At 44.8% G+C, this 17,634-nt stretch overlaps 1 protein-coding gene across 1 annotated transcript in view; it reads left to right on the top strand.

The window, feature by feature from the left end:
• Positions 1-16,384, top strand: part of LOC5503093 (sorting nexin-2) — a 48,019-nt gene extending 31,635 nt beyond the window's left edge. Inside the window, exons 10-15 of the mRNA XM_048727646.1 lie at positions 2,075-2,163; positions 2,331-2,399; positions 13,970-14,113; positions 15,276-15,356; positions 15,658-15,729; positions 15,861-16,384. Coding sequence (XP_048583603.1) covers positions 2,075-2,163; positions 2,331-2,399; positions 13,970-14,113; positions 15,276-15,356; positions 15,658-15,729; positions 15,861-15,911 — 506 coding nt within the window. The 3' untranslated portion in view covers positions 15,912-16,384. The remainder of the gene's footprint in view (positions 1-2,074; positions 2,164-2,330; positions 2,400-13,969; positions 14,114-15,275; positions 15,357-15,657; positions 15,730-15,860) is intronic.
• Positions 16,385-17,634: the final 1,250 nt, after the last annotated feature.

The following is a 17,634-nucleotide window of genomic DNA, read 5'->3' as shown; positions in this document are numbered from 1 at the left end:
AGCACATTCATCGTAACCTGTACATTTCTGGGTGTGTAGGACATTCATCGTAACCTGTACATTTCTGGGTGTGTAGGACATTCATCGTAACCTGTACATTTCTGGGTGTGTAGCACATGTATCATAACCTGTACATTTCTGGGTGTGTAGCACATTCATCATAACCTGTACATTTCTGGGTGTGTAGGACATGTATCATAACCTGTACATTTCTGGGTGTGTAGCACATTCATCGTAACCTGTACATTTCTGGGTGTGTAGGACATTCATCGTAACCTGTACATTTCTGGGTGTGTAGGACATGTATCATAACCTGTACATTTCTGGGTGTGTAGTACATGTACCATAACCTGTAAATTTCTGGGTGTGTAGGACATGTATCATAACCTGTACATTTCTGGGTGTGTAGTACATTCATCATAACCTGTACATTTCTGGGTGTGTAGGACATTCATCGTAACCTGTACATTTCTGGGTGTGTAGGACATTCATCGTAACCTGTACATTTCTGAGTGTGTAGGACATGTATCATAACCTGTACATTTCTGGGTGTGTAGTACATTCATCATAACCTGTACATTTCTGGGTGTGTAGCACATTCATCGTAACCTGTACATTTCTGGGTGTGTAGGACATTCATCATAACCTGTACATTTCTGGGTGTGTAGGACATATATCATAACCTGTACATTTCTGGGTGTGTAGTACATTCATCATAACCTGTACATTTCTGGGTGTGTAGGACATGTATCGTAACCTGTACATTTCTTGGTGTGTAGTACATTCATCATAACCTGTACATTTCTGGGTGTGTAGGACATGTATCATAACCTGTACATTTCTTGGTGTGTAGTACATTCATCATAACCTGTACATTTCTGGGTGTGTAGCACATTCATCATAACCTGTTCATTTCTGGGTGTGTAGTACATGTATCATAACCTGTACATTTCTGGATGTGTAGGACATTTATCATAACCTGTACATTTCTGGGTGTGTAGTACATTCATCATGACCTGTACATTTCTAGGTGTGTAGGACATGTATCATAACTTGTACATTTCTGGATATGTAGCACATTTATCGTAACCTGTACATTTCTGGGTGTGTAGTACATTCATCATAACCTGTACATTTCTGGGTGTGTAGCACATTTATCGTAACCTGCACATTTCTGGGTGTGTAGCACATTCATCGTAACCTGTACATTTCTGGGTGTGTAGTACATTCATCATAACCTGTACATTTCTGGGTGTGTAGCACATTCATCATAACCTGTACATTTCTGGGTGTGTAGCACATTCATCGTAACCTGTACATTTCTGGGTGTGTAGGACATTCATCATAACCTGTACATTTCTGGGTGTGTAGGACATTCATCATAACCTGTACATTTCTGGGTGTGTAGCACATTCATCGTAACCTGTACATTTCTGGGTGTGTAGGACATTCATCATAACCTGTACATTTCTGGGTGTGTAGGACATGTATCATAACCTGCACATTTCTGGGTGTGTAGTACATTCATCATAACCTGTACATTTCTGGGTGTGTAGCACATTCATCATAACCTGTACATTTCTGGGTGTGTAGGACATTTATCATAACCTGTACATTTCTGGGTGTGTAGCACATGTATCATAACCTGTACATTTCTGGGTGTGTAGGACATTCATCATAACCTGTACATTTCTGGGTGTGTAGGACATGTATCGTAACCTGCACATTTCTGGGTGTGTAGCACATTCATCGTAACCTGTACATTTCTGGGTGTGTAGCACATTCATCATAACCTGTACATTTCTGGGTGTGTGGCACATTCATCATAACCTGTACATTTCTGGGTGTGTAGTACATTCATCATAACCTGTACATTTCTGGGTGTGTAGGACATGTATCATTACCTGTACATTTCTGGGTGTGTAGCACATTCATCGTAACCTGTACATTTCTGGGTGTGTGGCACATTCATCATTACCTGTACATTTCTGGGTGTGTAGTTCATGTGGATTGTCCTTGGCTATTTAGAAATGCTCAATGTATACTGTTGAAATATGTCTGAATGATTCCATAGGTAATGCCGAGGAGCACACATCTTTGTCCAGAGCGCTCACACAGTTAGCAGAGGTAGAGGAAAAGATCGAGGCCTTGCATGTAGAGCAGGTATGTGAGAAAGCAATACTGTACCAATATTTTTGGCCAAGCATCGCCTGAATCTCCCATATAACACGCCTTAAGCATGCACACGCAATTGTGCAACACAAGCACAGTCAGAATAAAGCATGTCTAGGTAACAAGTTGTACTGAATTGCATCTTTTTGTGATTCTAGTCTGAGACAGACTTCTTTGTGTTCTCTGAGCTTCTCAAGGATTATATTGGGCTGATCAACTCCGTCAAGGTGGGTACCACACCTTGAGACCAAGAGGTTGGGGTGGAGTGTTGAAAGTATTTCATACATAAAGTGCTCATATACCTTGAGACCAAGAGGTTGGGGTGGAGTGTTGAAAGTATTTCATACATAAAGTGCTCATATACCTTGAGACCAAGAGGTTGGAGTGAAGTGTTGAAAGTATTTCATACATAAAGTACTCATATACCTTGAGACCAAGAGGTTGGGGTGGAGTGTTGAAAGTATTTCATGCATAAAGTGCTCATATACCTTGAGACCAAGAGGTTGGGGTGGAGTGTTGAAAGTATTTCATACATAAAGTGCTCATATACCTTGAGACCAAGAGGTTGGGGTGGAGTGTTGAAAGTATTTCATGCATAAAGTGCTCATATACCTTGAGACCAAGAGGTTGGGGTGGAGTGTTGAAAGTATTTCATACATAAAGTGCTCATATACCTTGAGACCAAGAGGTTGGGGTGGAGTGTTGAAAGTATTTCATACATAAAGTGCTCATATACCTTGAGACCAAGAGGTTGGGGTGGAGTGTTGAAAGTATTTCATACATGAAGTATTTCGTGCATAAAGTGCTCATATACCTTAAGACCAAGAGGTTGGGGTGGAGTGTTGAAAGTATTTCATACATGAAGTATTTCATACATAAAGTGCGAATATGCCTTGAGACCAAGAGGTTGGGGTGGAGTGTTGAAAGTATTTCATACATAAAGTGCTCATAATCCGGTTCTCGCGCTGTGATATCCGGTCACTTTTTATCTCCACCCTCTGCTTTACAGTATTCAAATTATCTTTGAATTAGTATTTGATAGTCAAGGTGTCTTTTTCAATAATAGTGCGAGTGTCTTTTCGTGTGTTAGGCGTGTTTCCAAGAGCGTGTGCTAGTGTCTTTTCGTGTGTTAGGCATGTTTCCAAGAGCGTGTGCGAGTGTCTTTTCATGTGTTAGGCATGTTTCCAAGAGCGTGTGCTAGTGTCTTTTCGTGTGTTAGGCATGTTTCCAAGAGCGTGTGCGAGTGTCTTTTCGTGTGTTAGGCATGTTTCCAAGAGCCTGTGCTAGTGTCTTTTCGTGTGTTAGGCATGTTTCCAAGAGCGTGTGCGAGTGTCTTTTCGTGTGTTAGGCATGTTTCCAAGAGCGTGTGCGAGTGTCTTTTCGTGTGTTAGGCATGTTTCCAAGAGCGTGTGGGAGTGTCTTTTCGTGTGTTAGGCATGTTTCCAAGAGCGTGTGCTAGTGTCTTTTCGTGTGTTAGGCATGTTTCCAAGAGCGTGTGCGAGTGTCTTTTCGTGTGTTAGGCATGTTTCCAAGAGCGTGTGGGAGTGTCTTTTCGTGTGTTAGGCATGTTTCCAAGAGCGTGTGCTAGTGTCTTTTCGTGTGTTAGGCATGTTTCCAAGAGCGTGTGCTAGAGTCTTTTCGTGTGTTAGGCATGTTTCCAAGAGCGTGTGCGAGTGTCTTTTCGTGTGTTAGGCATGTTTCCAAGAGCGTGTGCGAGTGTCTTTTCGTGTGTTAGGCATGTTTCCAAGAGCGTGTGCGAGTGTCTTTTCGTGTGTTAGGCGTGTTTCCAAGAGCGTGTGCTAGTGTCTTTTCGTGTGTTAGGCATGTTTCCAAGAGCGTGTGCTAGTGTCTTTTCATGTGTTAGGCATGTTTCCAAGAGCGTGTGCTAGTGTCTTTTCGTGTGTTAGGCATGTTTCCAAGAGCGTGTGCGAGTGTCTTTTCGTGTGTTAGGCGTGTTTCCAAGAGCGTGTGCTAGTGTCTTTTCGTGTGTTAGGCATGTTTCCAAGAGCGTGTGCGAGTGTCTTTTCGTGTGTTATGCATGTTTCCAAGAGCGTGTGCGAGTGTCTTTTCGTGTGTTAGGCATGTTTCCAAGAGCGTGTGGGAGTGTCTTTTCGTGTGTTAGGCATGGTTCCAAGAGCGTGTGCGAGTGTCTTTTCGTGTGTTAGGCATGGTTCCAAGAACGTGTGCGAGTGTCTTTTCATGTGTTAGGCATGGTTCCAAGAGCGTGTGCGAGTGTCTTTTCGTGTGTTAGGCGTGTTTCCAAGAGCGTGTGCGAGTGTCTTTTCGTGTGTTAGGCGTGTTTCCAAGAGCGTGTGCTAGTGTCTTTTCGTGTGTTAGGCGTGTTTCCAAGAGCGTGTGCTCGTGTCTTTTCGTGTGTTAGGTATGTTTCCAAGAGCGTGTGCGAGTGTCTTTTCGTGTGTTAGGCATGTTTCCAAGAGCGTGTGCGAGTGTCTCTTCGTGTGTTAGGCATGTTTCCAAGAGCGTGTGCGAGTGTCTTTTCGTGTGTTAGGCATGTTTCCAAGAGCGTGTGCGGGTGTCTTTTCGTGTGTTAGGCATGTTTCCAAGAGCGTGTGCTAGTGTCTTTTCGTGTGTTAGGTATGTTTCCAAGAGCGTGTGCGAGTGTCTTTTCGTGTGTTAGGCGTGTTTCCAAGAGCGTGTGCTAGTGTCTTTTCGTGTGTTAGGCGTGTTTCCAAGAGCGTGTGCGAGTGTCTTTTCGTGTGTTAGGTATGTTTCCAAGAGCGTGTGCGAGTGTCTTTTCGTGTGTTAGGCATGTTTCCAAGAGCGTGTGCGAGTGTCTCTTCGTGTGTTAGGCATGTTTCCAAGAGCGTGTGCTAGTGTCTTTTCGTGTGTTAGGCATGTTTCCAAGAGCGTGTGCTAGTGTCTTTTCGTGTGTTAGGCATGTTTCCAAGAGCGTGTGCTAGTGTCTTTTCGTGTGTTAGGCGTGTTTCCAAGAGCGTGTGCGGGTGTCTTTTCGTGTGTTAGGCATGTTTCCAAGAGCGTGTGCTAGTGTCTTTTCGTGTGTTAGGCGTGTTTCCAAAAGCGTGTGCGAGTGTCTTTTCATGTGTTAGGCATGTTTCCAAGAGCGTGTGCTAGTGTCTTTTCGTGTGTTAGGCGTGTTTCCAAGAGCGTGTGCTAGTGTCTTTTCATGTGTTAGGCATGGTTCCAAGAGCGTGTGCGAGTGTCTTTTCGTGTGTTAGGCATGTTTCCAAGAACGTGTGCGAGTGTCTTTTTGTGTGTTTGGCATGGTTCCAAGAGCGTGTGCTAGTGTCTTTTCGTGTGTTAGGCGTGTTTCCAAGAGCGTGTGCGAGTGTCTTTTCGTGTGTTAGGCATGTTTCCAAGAGCGTGTGCGAGTGTCTTTTCGTGTGTTAGGCATGTTTCCAAGAGCGTGTGCGAGTGTCTTTTTGTGCGTTTGGCATGGTTCCAAGAGCGTGTGCGGGTGTCTTTTCGTGTGTTAGGCATGTTTCCAAGAGCGTGTGCTAGTGTCTTTTTGTGTGTTTGGCATGGTTCCAAGAGCGTGTGCGAGTGTCTTTTCGTGTGTTAGGCATGTTTCCAAGAACGTGTGCTAGTGTCTTTTTGTGTGTTTGGCATGGTTCCAAGAGCGTGTGGGAGTGTCTTTTCGTGTGTTAGGCATGTTTCCAAGAGCGTGTGCGAGTGTCTTTTCATGTGTTAGGTATGTTTCCAAGAGCGTGTGCTAGTGTCTTTTTGTGTGTTTGGCATGTTTCCAAGAGCGTGTGCTAGTGTCTTTTCGTGTGTTAGGCATGTTTCCAAGAGCGTGTGCGAGTGTCTTTTCGTGTGTTAGACATGTTTCCAAGAACGTGTGCGAGTGTCTTTTCGTGTGTTAGGCATGTTTCCAAGAGCGTGTGCGAGTGTCTTTTCATGTGTTAGGTATGTTTCCAAGAGCGTGTGCTAGTGTCTTTTTGTGTGTTTGGCATGTTTCCAAGAGCGTGTGCTAGTGTCTTTTCGTGTGTTAGGCATGTTTCCAAGAACGTGTGCGAGTGTCTTTTCGTGTGTTAGGCATGTTTCCAAGAGCGTGTGCGAGTGTCTTTTCGTGTGTTAGGCATGTTTCCAAGAGCGTGTGCTAGTGTCTTTTCGTGTGTTAGGCATGTTTCCAAGAACGTGTGCGAGTGTCTTTTTGTGTGTTTGGCATGTTTCCAAGAGCGTGTGCTAGTGTCTTTTCGTGTGTTAGGCATGTTTCCAAGAACGTGTGCTAGTGTCTTTTCGTGTGTTAGGCATGTTTCCAAGAGCGTGTGCTAGTGTCTTTTCGTGTGTTAGGCATGTTTCCAAGAGCGTGTGCGAGTGTCTTTTCGTGTGTTAGGCATGTTTCCAAGAGCGTGTGCTAGTGTCTTTTCATGTGTTAGGCATGGTTCCAAGAGCGTGTGCGAGTGTCTTTTCGTGTGTTAGGCATGTTTCCAAGAACGTGTGCGAGTGTCTTTTCATGTGTTAGGCATGGTTCCAAGAGCGTGTGCGAGTGTCTTTTCGTGTGTTAGGCATGTTTCCAAGAGCGTGTGCTAGTGTCTTTTCGTGTGTTAGGCATGTTTCCAAGAGCGTGTGCGAGTGTCTTTTCGTGTGTTAGGCATGTTTCCAAGAGCGTGTGCTAGTGTCTTTTCGTGTGTTAGGCGTGTTTCCAAGAGCGTGCGCGAGTGTCTTTTCGTGTGTTAGGCATGTTTCCAAGAGCGTGTGCGAGTGTCTTTTCGTGTGTTAGGCATGTTTCCAAGAGCGTGTGCTAGTGTCTTTTCGTGTGTTAGGCGTGTTTCCAAAAGCGTGTGCGAGTGTCTTTTCATGTGTTAGGCATGTTTCCAAGAGCGTGTGCTAGTGTCTTTTCGTGTGTTAGGTATGTTTCCAAGAGCGTGTGCGAGTGTCTTTTCGTGTGTTAGGCATGTTTCCAAGAACGTGTGCGAGTGTCTTTTTGTGTGTTTGGCATGGTTCCAAGAGCGTGTGCTAGTGTCTTTTCGTGTGTTAGGCGTGTTTCCAAGAGCGTGTGCTAGTGTCTTTTCGTGTGTTAGGCATGTTTCCAAGAGCGTGTGCGAGTGTCTTTTTGTGTGTTTGGCATGGTTCCAAGAGCGTGTGCTAGTGTCTTTTCGTGTGTTAGGCATGTTTCCAAGAGCGTGTGCGAGTGTCTTTTCGTGTGTTAGGCGTGTTTCCAAGAGCGTGTGCGAGTGTCTTTTCATGTGTTAGGTATGTTTCCAAGAGCGTGTGCGAGTGTCTTTTCGTGTGTTAGGCATGGTTCCAAGAGCGTGTGCTAGTGTCTTTTTGTGTGTTAGGTATGTTTCCAAGAACGTGTGCTAGTGTCTTTTCGTGTGTTAGGCATGTTTCCAAGAGCGTGTGCGGGTGTCTTTTCATGTGTTAGGTATGTTTCCAAGAGCGTGTGCTAGTGTCTTTTCGTGTGTTAGGCATGGTTCCAAGAGCGTGTGCTAGTGTCTTTTCGTGTGTTAGGCATGTTTCCAAGAGCGTGTGCGAGTGTCTTTTCGTGTGTTAGGCATGGTTCCAAGAGCGTGTGCTAGTGTCTTTTCGTGTGTTAGGCATGTTTCCAAGAGCGTGTGCTAGTGTCTTTTTGTGTGTTAGGTATGTTTCCAAGAACGTGTGCTAGTGTCTTTTCGTGTGTTAGGCATGTTTCCAAGAGCGTGTGCGGGTGTCTTTTCATGTGTTAGGCATGGTTCCAAGAACGTGTGCTAGTGTCTTTTCGTGTGTTAGGCGTGTTTCCAAGAGCGTGTGCGAGTGTCTTTTCATGTGTTAGGTATGTTTCCAAGAGCGTGTGCGAGTGTCTTTTCGTGTGTTAGGCATGGTTCCAAGAGCGTGTGCTAGTGTCTTTTTGTGTGTTAGGTATGTTTCCAAGAACGTGTGCTAGTGTCTTTTCGTGTGTTAGGCATGTTTCCAAGAGCGTGTGCGAGTGTCTTTTCGTGTGTTAGGCATGTTTCCAAGAACGTGTGCTAGTGTCTTTTTGTGTGTTTGGCATGTTTCCAAGAGCGTGTGCTAGTGTCTTTTCGTGTGTTAGGCATGGTTCCAAGAGCGTGTGCTAGTGTCTTTTCGTGTGTTAGGCATGTTTCCAAGAGCGTGTGCGAGTGTCTTTTCGTGTGTTAGGCATGTTTCCAAGAGCGTGTGCTAGTGTCTTTTTGTGTGTTAGGCATGTTTCCAAGAGCGTGTGCGAGTGTCTTTTCGTGTGTTAGGCATGTTTCCAAGAGCGTGTGCTAGTGTCTTTTCGTGTGTTAGGCGTGTTTCCAAGAGCGTGTGCGAGTGTCTTTTCGTGTGTTAGGCATGTTTCCAAGAACGTGTGCTAGTGTCTTTTTGTGTGTTAGGCATGTTTCCAAGAACGTGTGCGAGTGTCTTTTTGTGTGTTTGGCATGGTTCCAAGAGCGTGTGCTAGTGTCTTTTCGTGTGTTAGGCGTGTTTCCAAGAGCGTGTGCGAGTGTCTTTTCGTGTGTTAGGCGTGTTTCCAAGAGCGTGTGCGAGTGTCTTTTCGTGTGTTAGGCATGTTTCCAAGAGCGTGTGCGAGTGTCTTTTCATGTGTTAGGCATGTTTCCAAGAGCGTGTGCGAGTGTCTTTTCGTGTGTTAGGCATGTTTCCAAGAGCGTGTGCGAGTGTCTTTTCGTGTGTTAGGCATGTTTCCAAGAGCGTGTGCTAGTGTCTTTTCGTGTGTTAGACATGTTTCCAAGAGCGTGTGCTAGTGTCTTTTCGTGTGTTAGGCGTGTTTCCAAGAGCGTGTGCGAGTGTCTTTTCGTGTGTTAGGCGTGTTTCCAAGAGCGTGTGCGAGTGTCTTTTCGTGTGTTAGGCATGTTTCCAAGAGCGTGTGCGAGTGTCTTTTCATGTGTTAGGCATGTTTCCAAGAGCGTGTGCTAGTGTCTTTTCATGTGTTAGGCATGTTTCCAAGAGCGTGTGCTAGTGTCTTTTCGTGTGTTAGGCGTGTTTCCAAGAGCGTGTGCTAGTGTCTTTTCGTGTGTTAGGCCTGTTTCCAAGAACGTGTGCTAGTGTCTTTTCGTGTGTTAGGCATGTTTCCAAGAGCGTGTGCGAGTGTCTTTTCGTGTGTTAGGCATGTTTCCAAGAACGTGTGCTAGTGTCTTTTTGTGTGTTTGGCATGTTTCCAAGAGCGTGTGCTAGTGTCTTTTCGTGTGTTAGGCATGTTTCCAAGAGCGTGTGCTAGTGTCTTTTCGTGTGTTAGGCATGTTTCCAAGAGCGTGTGCGAGTGTCTTTTCGTGTGTTAGGCATGTTTCCAAGAACGTGTGCGAGTGTCTTTTCGTGTGTTTGGCATGTTTCCAAGAGCGTGTGCTAGTGTCTTTTTGTGTGTTTGGCATGGTTCCAAGAGCGTGTGCGAGTGTCTTTTCGTGTGTTAGGCATGTTTCCAAGAGCGTGTGCTAGTGTCTTTTCGTGTGTTAGGCATGTTTCCAAGAGCGTGTGCTAGTGTCTTTTCGTGTGTTAGGCATGTTTCCAAGAGCGTGTGCGAGTGTCTTTTCGTGTGTTAGGCATGTTTCCAAGAGCGTGTGCTAGTGTCTTTTCGTGTGTTAGGCATGTTTCCAAGAGCGTGTGCTAGTGTCTTTTCGTGTGTTAGGCATGTTTCCAAGAGCGTGTGCGAGTGTCTTTTCGTGTGTTAGGCATGTTTCCAAGAGCGTGTGCTAGTGTCTTTTCGTGTGTTAGGCGTGTTTCCAAGAGCGTGTGCGAGTGTCTTTTCGTGTGTTAGGCATGTTTCCAAGAGCGTGTGCGAGTGTCTTTTCATGTGTTAGGCATGTTTCCAAGAGCGTGTGCTAGTGTCTTTTCATGTGTTAGGCATGTTTCCAAGAGCGTGTGCTAGTGTCTTTTCGTGTGTTAGGCGTGTTTCCAAGAGCGTGTGCTAGTGTCTTTTCGTGTGTTAGGCGTGTTTCCAAGAACGTGTGCTAGTGTCTTTTCGTGTGTTAGGCATGTTTCCAAGAGCGTGTGCGAGTGTCTTTTCGTGTGTTAGGCATGTTTCCAAGAACGTGTGCTAGTGTCTTTTTGTGTGTTTGGCATGTTTCCAAGAGCGTGTGCTAGTGTCTTTTCGTGTGTTAGGCATGTTTCCAAGAGCGTGTGCTAGTGTCTTTTCGTGTGTTAGGCATGTTTCCAAGAGCGTGTGCGAGTGTCTTTTCGTGTGTTAGGCATGTTTCCAAGAACGTGTGCGAGTGTCTTTTCGTGTGTTTGGCATGTTTCCAAGAGCGTGTGCTAGTGTCTTTTTGTGTGTTTGGCATGGTTCCAAGAGCGTGTGCGAGTGTCTTTTCGTGTGTTAGGCATGTTTCCAAGAACGTGTGCTAGTGTCTTTTTGTGTGTTAGGCATGTTTCCAAGAACGTGTGCGAGTGTCTTTTCGTGTGTTAGGCATGTTTCCAAGAACGTGTGCGAGTGTCTTTTCGTGTGTTAGGCATGTTTCCAAGAGCGTGTGCGAGTGTCTTTTCGTGTGTTAGGCATGTTTCCAAGAGCGTGTGCTAGTGTCTTTTCGTGTGTTAGGCATGTTTCCAAGAACGTGTGCGAGTGTCTTTTTGTGTGTTTGGCATGTTTCCAAGAGCGTGTGCTAGTGTCTTTTCGTGTGTTAGGCATGTTTCCAAGAACGTGTGCGAGTGTCTTTTCGTGTGTTAGGCATGTTTCCAAGAACGTGTGCGAGTTTCTTTTCGTGTGTTAGGCATGTTTCCAAGAGCGTGTGCGAGTGTCTTTTCATGTGTTAGGCATGTTTCCAAGAGCGTGTGCGAGTGTCTTTTCGTGTGTTAGGCGTGTTCCCAAGAGCGTGTGCGAGTGTCTTTTCGTGTGTTAGGCGTGTTTCCAAGAACGTGTGCGAGTGTCTTTTCGTGTGTTAGGCATGTTTCCAAGAACGTGTGCGAGTGTCTTTTCGTGTGTTAGGCATGTTTCCAAGAGCGTGTGCGAGTGTCTTTTCATGTGTTAGGCATGTTTCCAAGAGCGTGTGCGAGTGTCTTTTCGTGTGTTAGGCGTGTTCCCAAGAGCGTGTGCGAGTGTCTTTTCGTGTGTTAGGCGTGTTTCCAAGAGCGTGTGCGAGTGTCTTTTCGTGTGTTAGGCATGTTTCCAAGAACGTGTGCGAGTGTCTTTTCATGTGTTAGGCATGTTTCCAAGAGCGTGTGCGAGTGTCTTTTCGTGTGTTAGGCGTGTTTCCAAGAGCGTGTGCGAGTGTCTTTTCATGTGTTAGGCATGTTTCCAAGAACGTGTGCGAGTGTCTTTTCATGTGTTAGGCATGTTTCCAAGAGCGTGTGCGAGTGTCTTTTCGTGTGTTAGGCGTGTTTCCAAGAGCGTGTGCGAGTGTCTTTTCATGTGTTAGGCATGGTTCCAAGAGCGTGTGCGAGTGTCTTTTCGTGTGTTAGGCATGGTTCCAAGAGCGTGTGCTAGTGTCTTTTCGTGTGTTAGGCGTGTTTCCAAGAACGTGTGCTCGTGTCTTTTCGTGTGTTAGGCATGTTTCCAAGAGCGTGTGCTAGTGTCTTTTCGTGTGTTAGGCGTGTTTCCAAGAGCGTGTGCGAGTGTCTTTTCGTGTGTTAGGCATGTTTCCAAGAGCGTGTGCTAGTGTCTTTTCGTGTGTTAGGCGTGTTTCCAAGAGCGTGTGCGAGTGTCTTTTCGTGTGTTAGGCATGTTTCCAAGAGCGTGTGCTAGTGTCTTTTCGTGTGTTAGGCGTGTTTCCAAAAGCGTGTGCTAGTGTCTTTTCGTGTGTTAGGCATGTTTCCAAGAACGTGTGCGAGTGTCTTTTCGTGTGTTTGGCATGTTTCCAAGAGCGTGTGCTAGTGTCTTTTTGTGTGTTTGGCATGGTTCCAAGAGCGTGTGCGAGTGTCTTTTCGTGTGTTAGGCATGTTTCCAAGAACGTGTGCTAGTGTCTTTTTGTGTGTTAGGCATGTTTCCAAGAACGTGTGCGAGTGTCTTTTCGTGTGTTAGGCATGTTTCCAAGAACGTGTGCGAGTGTCTTTTCGTGTGTTAGGCATGTTTCCAAGAGCGTGTGCGAGTGTCTTTTCGTGTGTTAGGCATGTTTCCAAGAGCGTGTGCTAGTGTCTTTTCGTGTGTTAGGCATGTTTCCAAGAACGTGTGCGAGTGTCTTTTTGTGTGTTTGGCATGTTTCCAAGAGCGTGTGCTAGTGTCTTTTCGTGTGTTAGGCATGTTTCCAAGAACGTGTGCGAGTGTCTTTTCGTGTGTTAGGCATGTTTCCAAGAACGTGTGCGAGTTTCTTTTCGTGTGTTAGGCATGTTTCCAAGAGCGTGTGCGAGTGTCTTTTCATGTGTTAGGCATGTTTCCAAGAGCGTGTGCGAGTGTCTTTTCGTGTGTTAGGCGTGTTCCCAAGAGCGTGTGCGAGTGTCTTTTCGTGTGTTAGGCGTGTTTCCAAGAACGTGTGCGAGTGTCTTTTCGTGTGTTAGGCATGTTTCCAAGAACGTGTGCGAGTGTCTTTTCGTGTGTTAGGCATGTTTCCAAGAGCGTGTGCGAGTGTCTTTTCATGTGTTAGGCATGTTTCCAAGAGCGTGTGCGAGTGTCTTTTCGTGTGTTAGGCGTGTTCCCAAGAGCGTGTGCGAGTGTCTTTTCGTGTGTTAGGCGTGTTTCCAAGAGCGTGTGCGAGTGTCTTTTCGTGTGTTAGGCATGTTTCCAAGAACGTGTGCGAGTGTCTTTTCATGTGTTAGGCATGTTTCCAAGAGCGTGTGCGAGTGTCTTTTCGTGTGTTAGGCGTGTTTCCAAGAGCGTGTGCGAGTGTCTTTTCATGTGTTAGGCATGTTTCCAAGAACGTGTGCGAGTGTCTTTTCATGTGTTAGGCATGTTTCCAAGAGCGTGTGCGAGTGTCTTTTCGTGTGTTAGGCGTGTTTCCAAGAGCGTGTGCGAGTGTCTTTTCATGTGTTAGGCATGGTTCCAAGAGCGTGTGCGAGTGTCTTTTCGTGTGTTAGGCATGGTTCCAAGAGCGTGTGCTAGTGTCTTTTCGTGTGTTAGGCGTGTTTCCAAGAACGTGTGCTCGTGTCTTTTCGTGTGTTAGGCATGTTTCCAAGAGCGTGTGCTAGTGTCTTTTCGTGTGTTAGGCGTGTTTCCAAAAGCGTGTGCTAGTGTCTTTTCGTGTGTTAGGCGTGTTTCCAAGAACGTGTGCTCGTGTCTTTTCGTGTGTTAGGCATGTTTCCAAGAACGTGTGCGAGTGTCTTTTCGTGTGTTAGGCATGTTTCCAAGAGCGTGTGCGAGTGTCTTTTCATGTGTTAGGCGTGTTTCCAAGAGCGTGTGCGAGTGTCTTTTCGTGTGTTAGGCATGTTTCCAAGAGCGTGTGCTAGTGTCTTTCCGTGTGTTAGGCGTGTTTCCACGAGCGTGTGCTCGTGTCTTTTCGTGTGTTAGGCGTGTTTCCAAGAGCGTGTGCGAGTGTCTTTTCGTGTGTTAGTTGTGTTTCCAAGAGCGTGTGCGAGTGTCTTTTCATGTGTTAGGCATGTTTCCAAGAGCGTGCGCGAGTGTCTTTTCGTGTGTTAGGCATGTTTCCAAGAGCGTGTGCGAGTGTCTTTTCGTGTGTTAGGCATGTTTCCAAGAGCGTGTGCGAGTGTCTTTTCGTGTGTTAGGCGTGTTTCCAAGAGCGTGTGCCAGTGTCTTTTCGTGTGTTAGGCATGTTTCCAAGAGCGTGTGCGAGTGTCTTTTCGTGTGTTAGGCATGTTTCCAAGAGCGTGTGCGAGTGTCTTTTCGTGTGTTAGGCATGTTTCCAAGAACGTGTGCTAGTGTCTTTTCGTGTGTTAGGCATGTTTCCAAGAACGTGTGCTAGTGTCTTTTTGTGTGTTTGGCATGGTTCCAAGAGCGTGTGCGGGTGTCTTTTCGTGTGTTAGGCATGTTTCCAAGAGCGTGTGCGAGTGTCTTTTCATGTGTTAGGCGTGTTTCCAAGAGCGTGTGCGGGCATACAGTGTGTGGCAGCATGCCCAGCAGACATTGACCAAGAAGAGAGAAGCACTTGTCAAAACCGAACTCGCCGGCAAGAACGAGAAGCTTCCCCAGGCTCAGGGAGAGGTCAAAGAGGTAATTATGATCTTCTGTAAATACATCAGCACAAAGACTTTCCCACAATACTTTAGGTTTGTGACGAAATATTATCCTTTGCATACAAACTGCCTATTGTCCCGCCTGTTTGTTTGCATACTGCACTATAAATACAGCCCCACGTCCAGATTTAGTCTGTTTTGCTTCAAGAGAAGGCTCATGAATCACTGCTTGAAAGCAATTTTAAAGTTATGTACTTTTCAAACTGGCCATCCTTATTACAATACAATTTGGGATAGCTATACATACCAGAAACATGAGATCCACAGCTCCTAGAGCGCTTGAAGAGCATGCAGAGCATGATTCCTGGTGCACTGGCGACTCAGAGTTTCATGCTAGTTAGCAATCGTCAGGCTCTAAAGCTGCCTAACAGATCAGCTGCCTATATAGTTCGTGCCATAGTATTCTTTGGTTCACATGACAATATAGTCTAGTCTTGTTATATCACATGATCTTTTTGTAGTATTTTATTTATTCATTTCTTGAATAAATAGAAATGGAAATGAATAGAAACTTAAAGCTGTGTGTTGTTTTGTTTATTGTTCAATTCCCAGTGGTTTTTTTCACAGTTCATATTTTTTCTCTTTTTGCTTATTTGTCTCCTTTGTCTCCTCTTTTATTTACTAATCTATCGCCTTGTTTTTTTTGTTTACTCATTTATCTCCTTATTTTTTTGTTTGCTCATTCATATGAATACGTGTTTGTTTGCTCATTTGTATACTTGTTTGTTTGCTCATTTGTATACTTGTTTGCTTGTTTATTCATTTGTTTACTTGTTTATTTGCCCATTTTAATACTTGTTTGTTTGCTCATTTGTTTTTCTTGTTTGTTTGTTTGCTCATTTGTCTCCTTGATGGTTTGTTTGCTCATTTGCCCCAGGTTTGTTTTTTTTTGTTCGTTTGTCTCCTTGTTTGTTCACTTGTCTCCTTGTTTGTTTGCTCATTTGTCTCCTTGTTTGTTTGCTTATTTGTCTCCTTGTTTGTTTGCTCATTTGTCTCCTTGTTTGTTTGCTCATTTGTCTCCTTGTCTGTTTGTTCATTTGTCGCCTTGCCTGTTTGTTTGCTCTACTACTGAATTTTCTATGTTTGTTGTCTTGCTTAACCGCTTAAGGGGGGCCTCATGTGCTTGCTTGTGTTTATAGTGGGAGCAAAAAGTTGAGAAAGGTCAGGAGGACTTCGAAGCTATTTCCAAAATGATTCGCAAGGAAATGGTTAGATTTGAGGTAAGAAGTTGCCATCATAACGCCACAGATAGCAAACTTTTGCCTTCTGTAGTGTGTATTTCTAAATGGCATTACTCTATTGTATCTGTACTCCATCATTATACAATCAAAACATTTCAAGTTTACACTTTTCATTGAGAGTTTTACTTTAGTAACTAAAATAGATACTACAGGCAGTGTTTGCTGTGAAATTTTAAACTTAACTGTTATTGTAAACTGTTGCTGTGAAATTTTAAACTTAACTGTTATTGTAAACTGAGTAGCAAAATGAGTCAATTTAGAGAAAGTGATTTTATTTTAGAATAACCGAGTGAAGGACTTCCGAGCTGCCATAATCAAGTACCTGGAGGCTATGATGGACACCCAGCAACAGGTAAACAATCATCGCCGCAAATATTGGTTCCGCATAATTCATTGAAAAGGCTGTGAGAATTTCTCATGCTATTACTTTGTTAATCATAGATATGTAAAAAGAAAATTCCAGTGACTTTGTTTTCCCCACAGTTGATCAAGCAATGGGAGGGCTTCCTTCCTGAGGCAAAAGCCATTGCGTAACTCCCATCACATCCCTGGATTCCAGTCATTTCAAATCATTATTTTAATTGACAAACAGCGGTGTCATAATGCAACTAGATTATACAGTATTAAACAGCCTTGCACGGTCCATAGATGGAAAAGTGAATGGCATGATCACATGCTCGATTTACACCACCTCCACCTCACAGAATGCATTGGGTCATTGTTCTCATCGGTTAAGTTCTGAATCATCTAAACTTTTAGATTATTTTCTTTTCGTCTCTGTATTAGGCTGAAAATGTACGCGTTGAGAATGGCCAATGGCGCAATGCATTATGGATAAGGGTGGCTGGTGCCACCATCAGCATATCCAAAAAATCATTTCATAGTTTGATAAATGTCATTAGGAGATTAGAGAAAGATGTATTACAATACTATTTGTCTTTTAGACTAGGTTCGTTGCCCCCAGTGCATCCAATCAATGAACAAATAAACGCTATTAAAAACAAAAACGAGGTTTGGAAAGGTGTAGCATTTTTGTTGATAGACCTGTTACCATTCGCATGGCTTTCAGAGACCAGGACAGGAGTCAATAAGTTAGCCTCGTCCCGTAAACATTCGCATGGCTTTCAGAGACCAGGACAGGATTCAGTAAGTTAGCCTCGTCCCCTAAACATTCGCATGGCTTTCAGAGACCAGGACAGGATTCAATAAGTTAGCTTCGTCCCCTAAACATTCGCATGGCTTTCAGAGACCAGGACAGGATTCAATAAGTTAGCCTCGTCCCCTAAACATTCGCATGGCTTTCAGAGACCAGGACAGGATTAAGTAAGTTACCCTCGTCCCCTAAACATTCGCATGGCTTTCAGAGACCAGGACAGGATTCAATAAGTTAGCCTCGTCCCCTAAACATTCCCATGGCTTTCAGAGACAAGGACAGGATTCAATAAGTTAGCCTCGTCCCCTAAACATTCGCATGGCTTTCAGAGACCAGGACAGGATTCAATAAGTTAGCCTCGTCCCCTAAACATTCGCATGGCTTTCAGAGACCAGGACAGGATTAAAAAAGTTAACCTCGTCCCCACGCGTGTCGTGACAGCCCTCTGTTGTAGAATATTCCCTTCGATGAGTAGCTGTCTCTGACGCCTGGCAAAACACTAGGCTTTTTCTTTCCCAAAAGACGAATAAGGGCCAACCCGCCCTACATCGAGGCGCGTTGTTGGCGAAGGGTAGTAATGAATGGCATATTCTTGGTAAGGACAATACTAGCTCTCGCCACCACAGAGGATAGTCTGTCGCCAGCTATCCTAGACAGCTGCCCGAAACTGACACAGCACCTACCAATGTGATAATCTGCAAGATTGCAAACTTAGAAAATCACTCGCAAGTGCTCACGGTCAGGGTGTCAAACCCCCTACACTAGTATTTCAAATCGCACGCTTAGCTGTCTCATAATCAGCTCGCGAGTAAGATCACGTTTCATCACTTTTAGTGGTAAAAACGATCGAAGAATGCAAGCGATCAAAGAATGAAGTTGAAACGCCATTATTCTTTCGAGAAAGCAAATATTTATCTGGGGTTCTTCATACTAGCTTGCCTCCTCCCTCAAACGGCGGGTTGTTGAGTAAACCGCGGCCCACAGAAAACTCATGACACAACCCCTTTAATTGATAGCTTCCTTTTATCCTGTAATTACGGATTGTTGAGTAAGCCGTGGCCCGCGGAAAACTCGTTACGTAGGCCCTCTAATCACGCTTAGAAA

Source organism: Nematostella vectensis, chromosome 5 (assembly GCF_932526225.1).
Source record: "Nematostella vectensis chromosome 5, jaNemVect1.1, whole genome shotgun sequence".
Taxonomy (NCBI): domain Eukaryota; kingdom Metazoa; phylum Cnidaria; class Anthozoa; order Actiniaria; family Edwardsiidae; genus Nematostella; species Nematostella vectensis.
The sequence above is the reverse complement of the archived record's forward strand: the minus strand, read 5'-3'. Positions and strand labels throughout refer to the sequence as shown.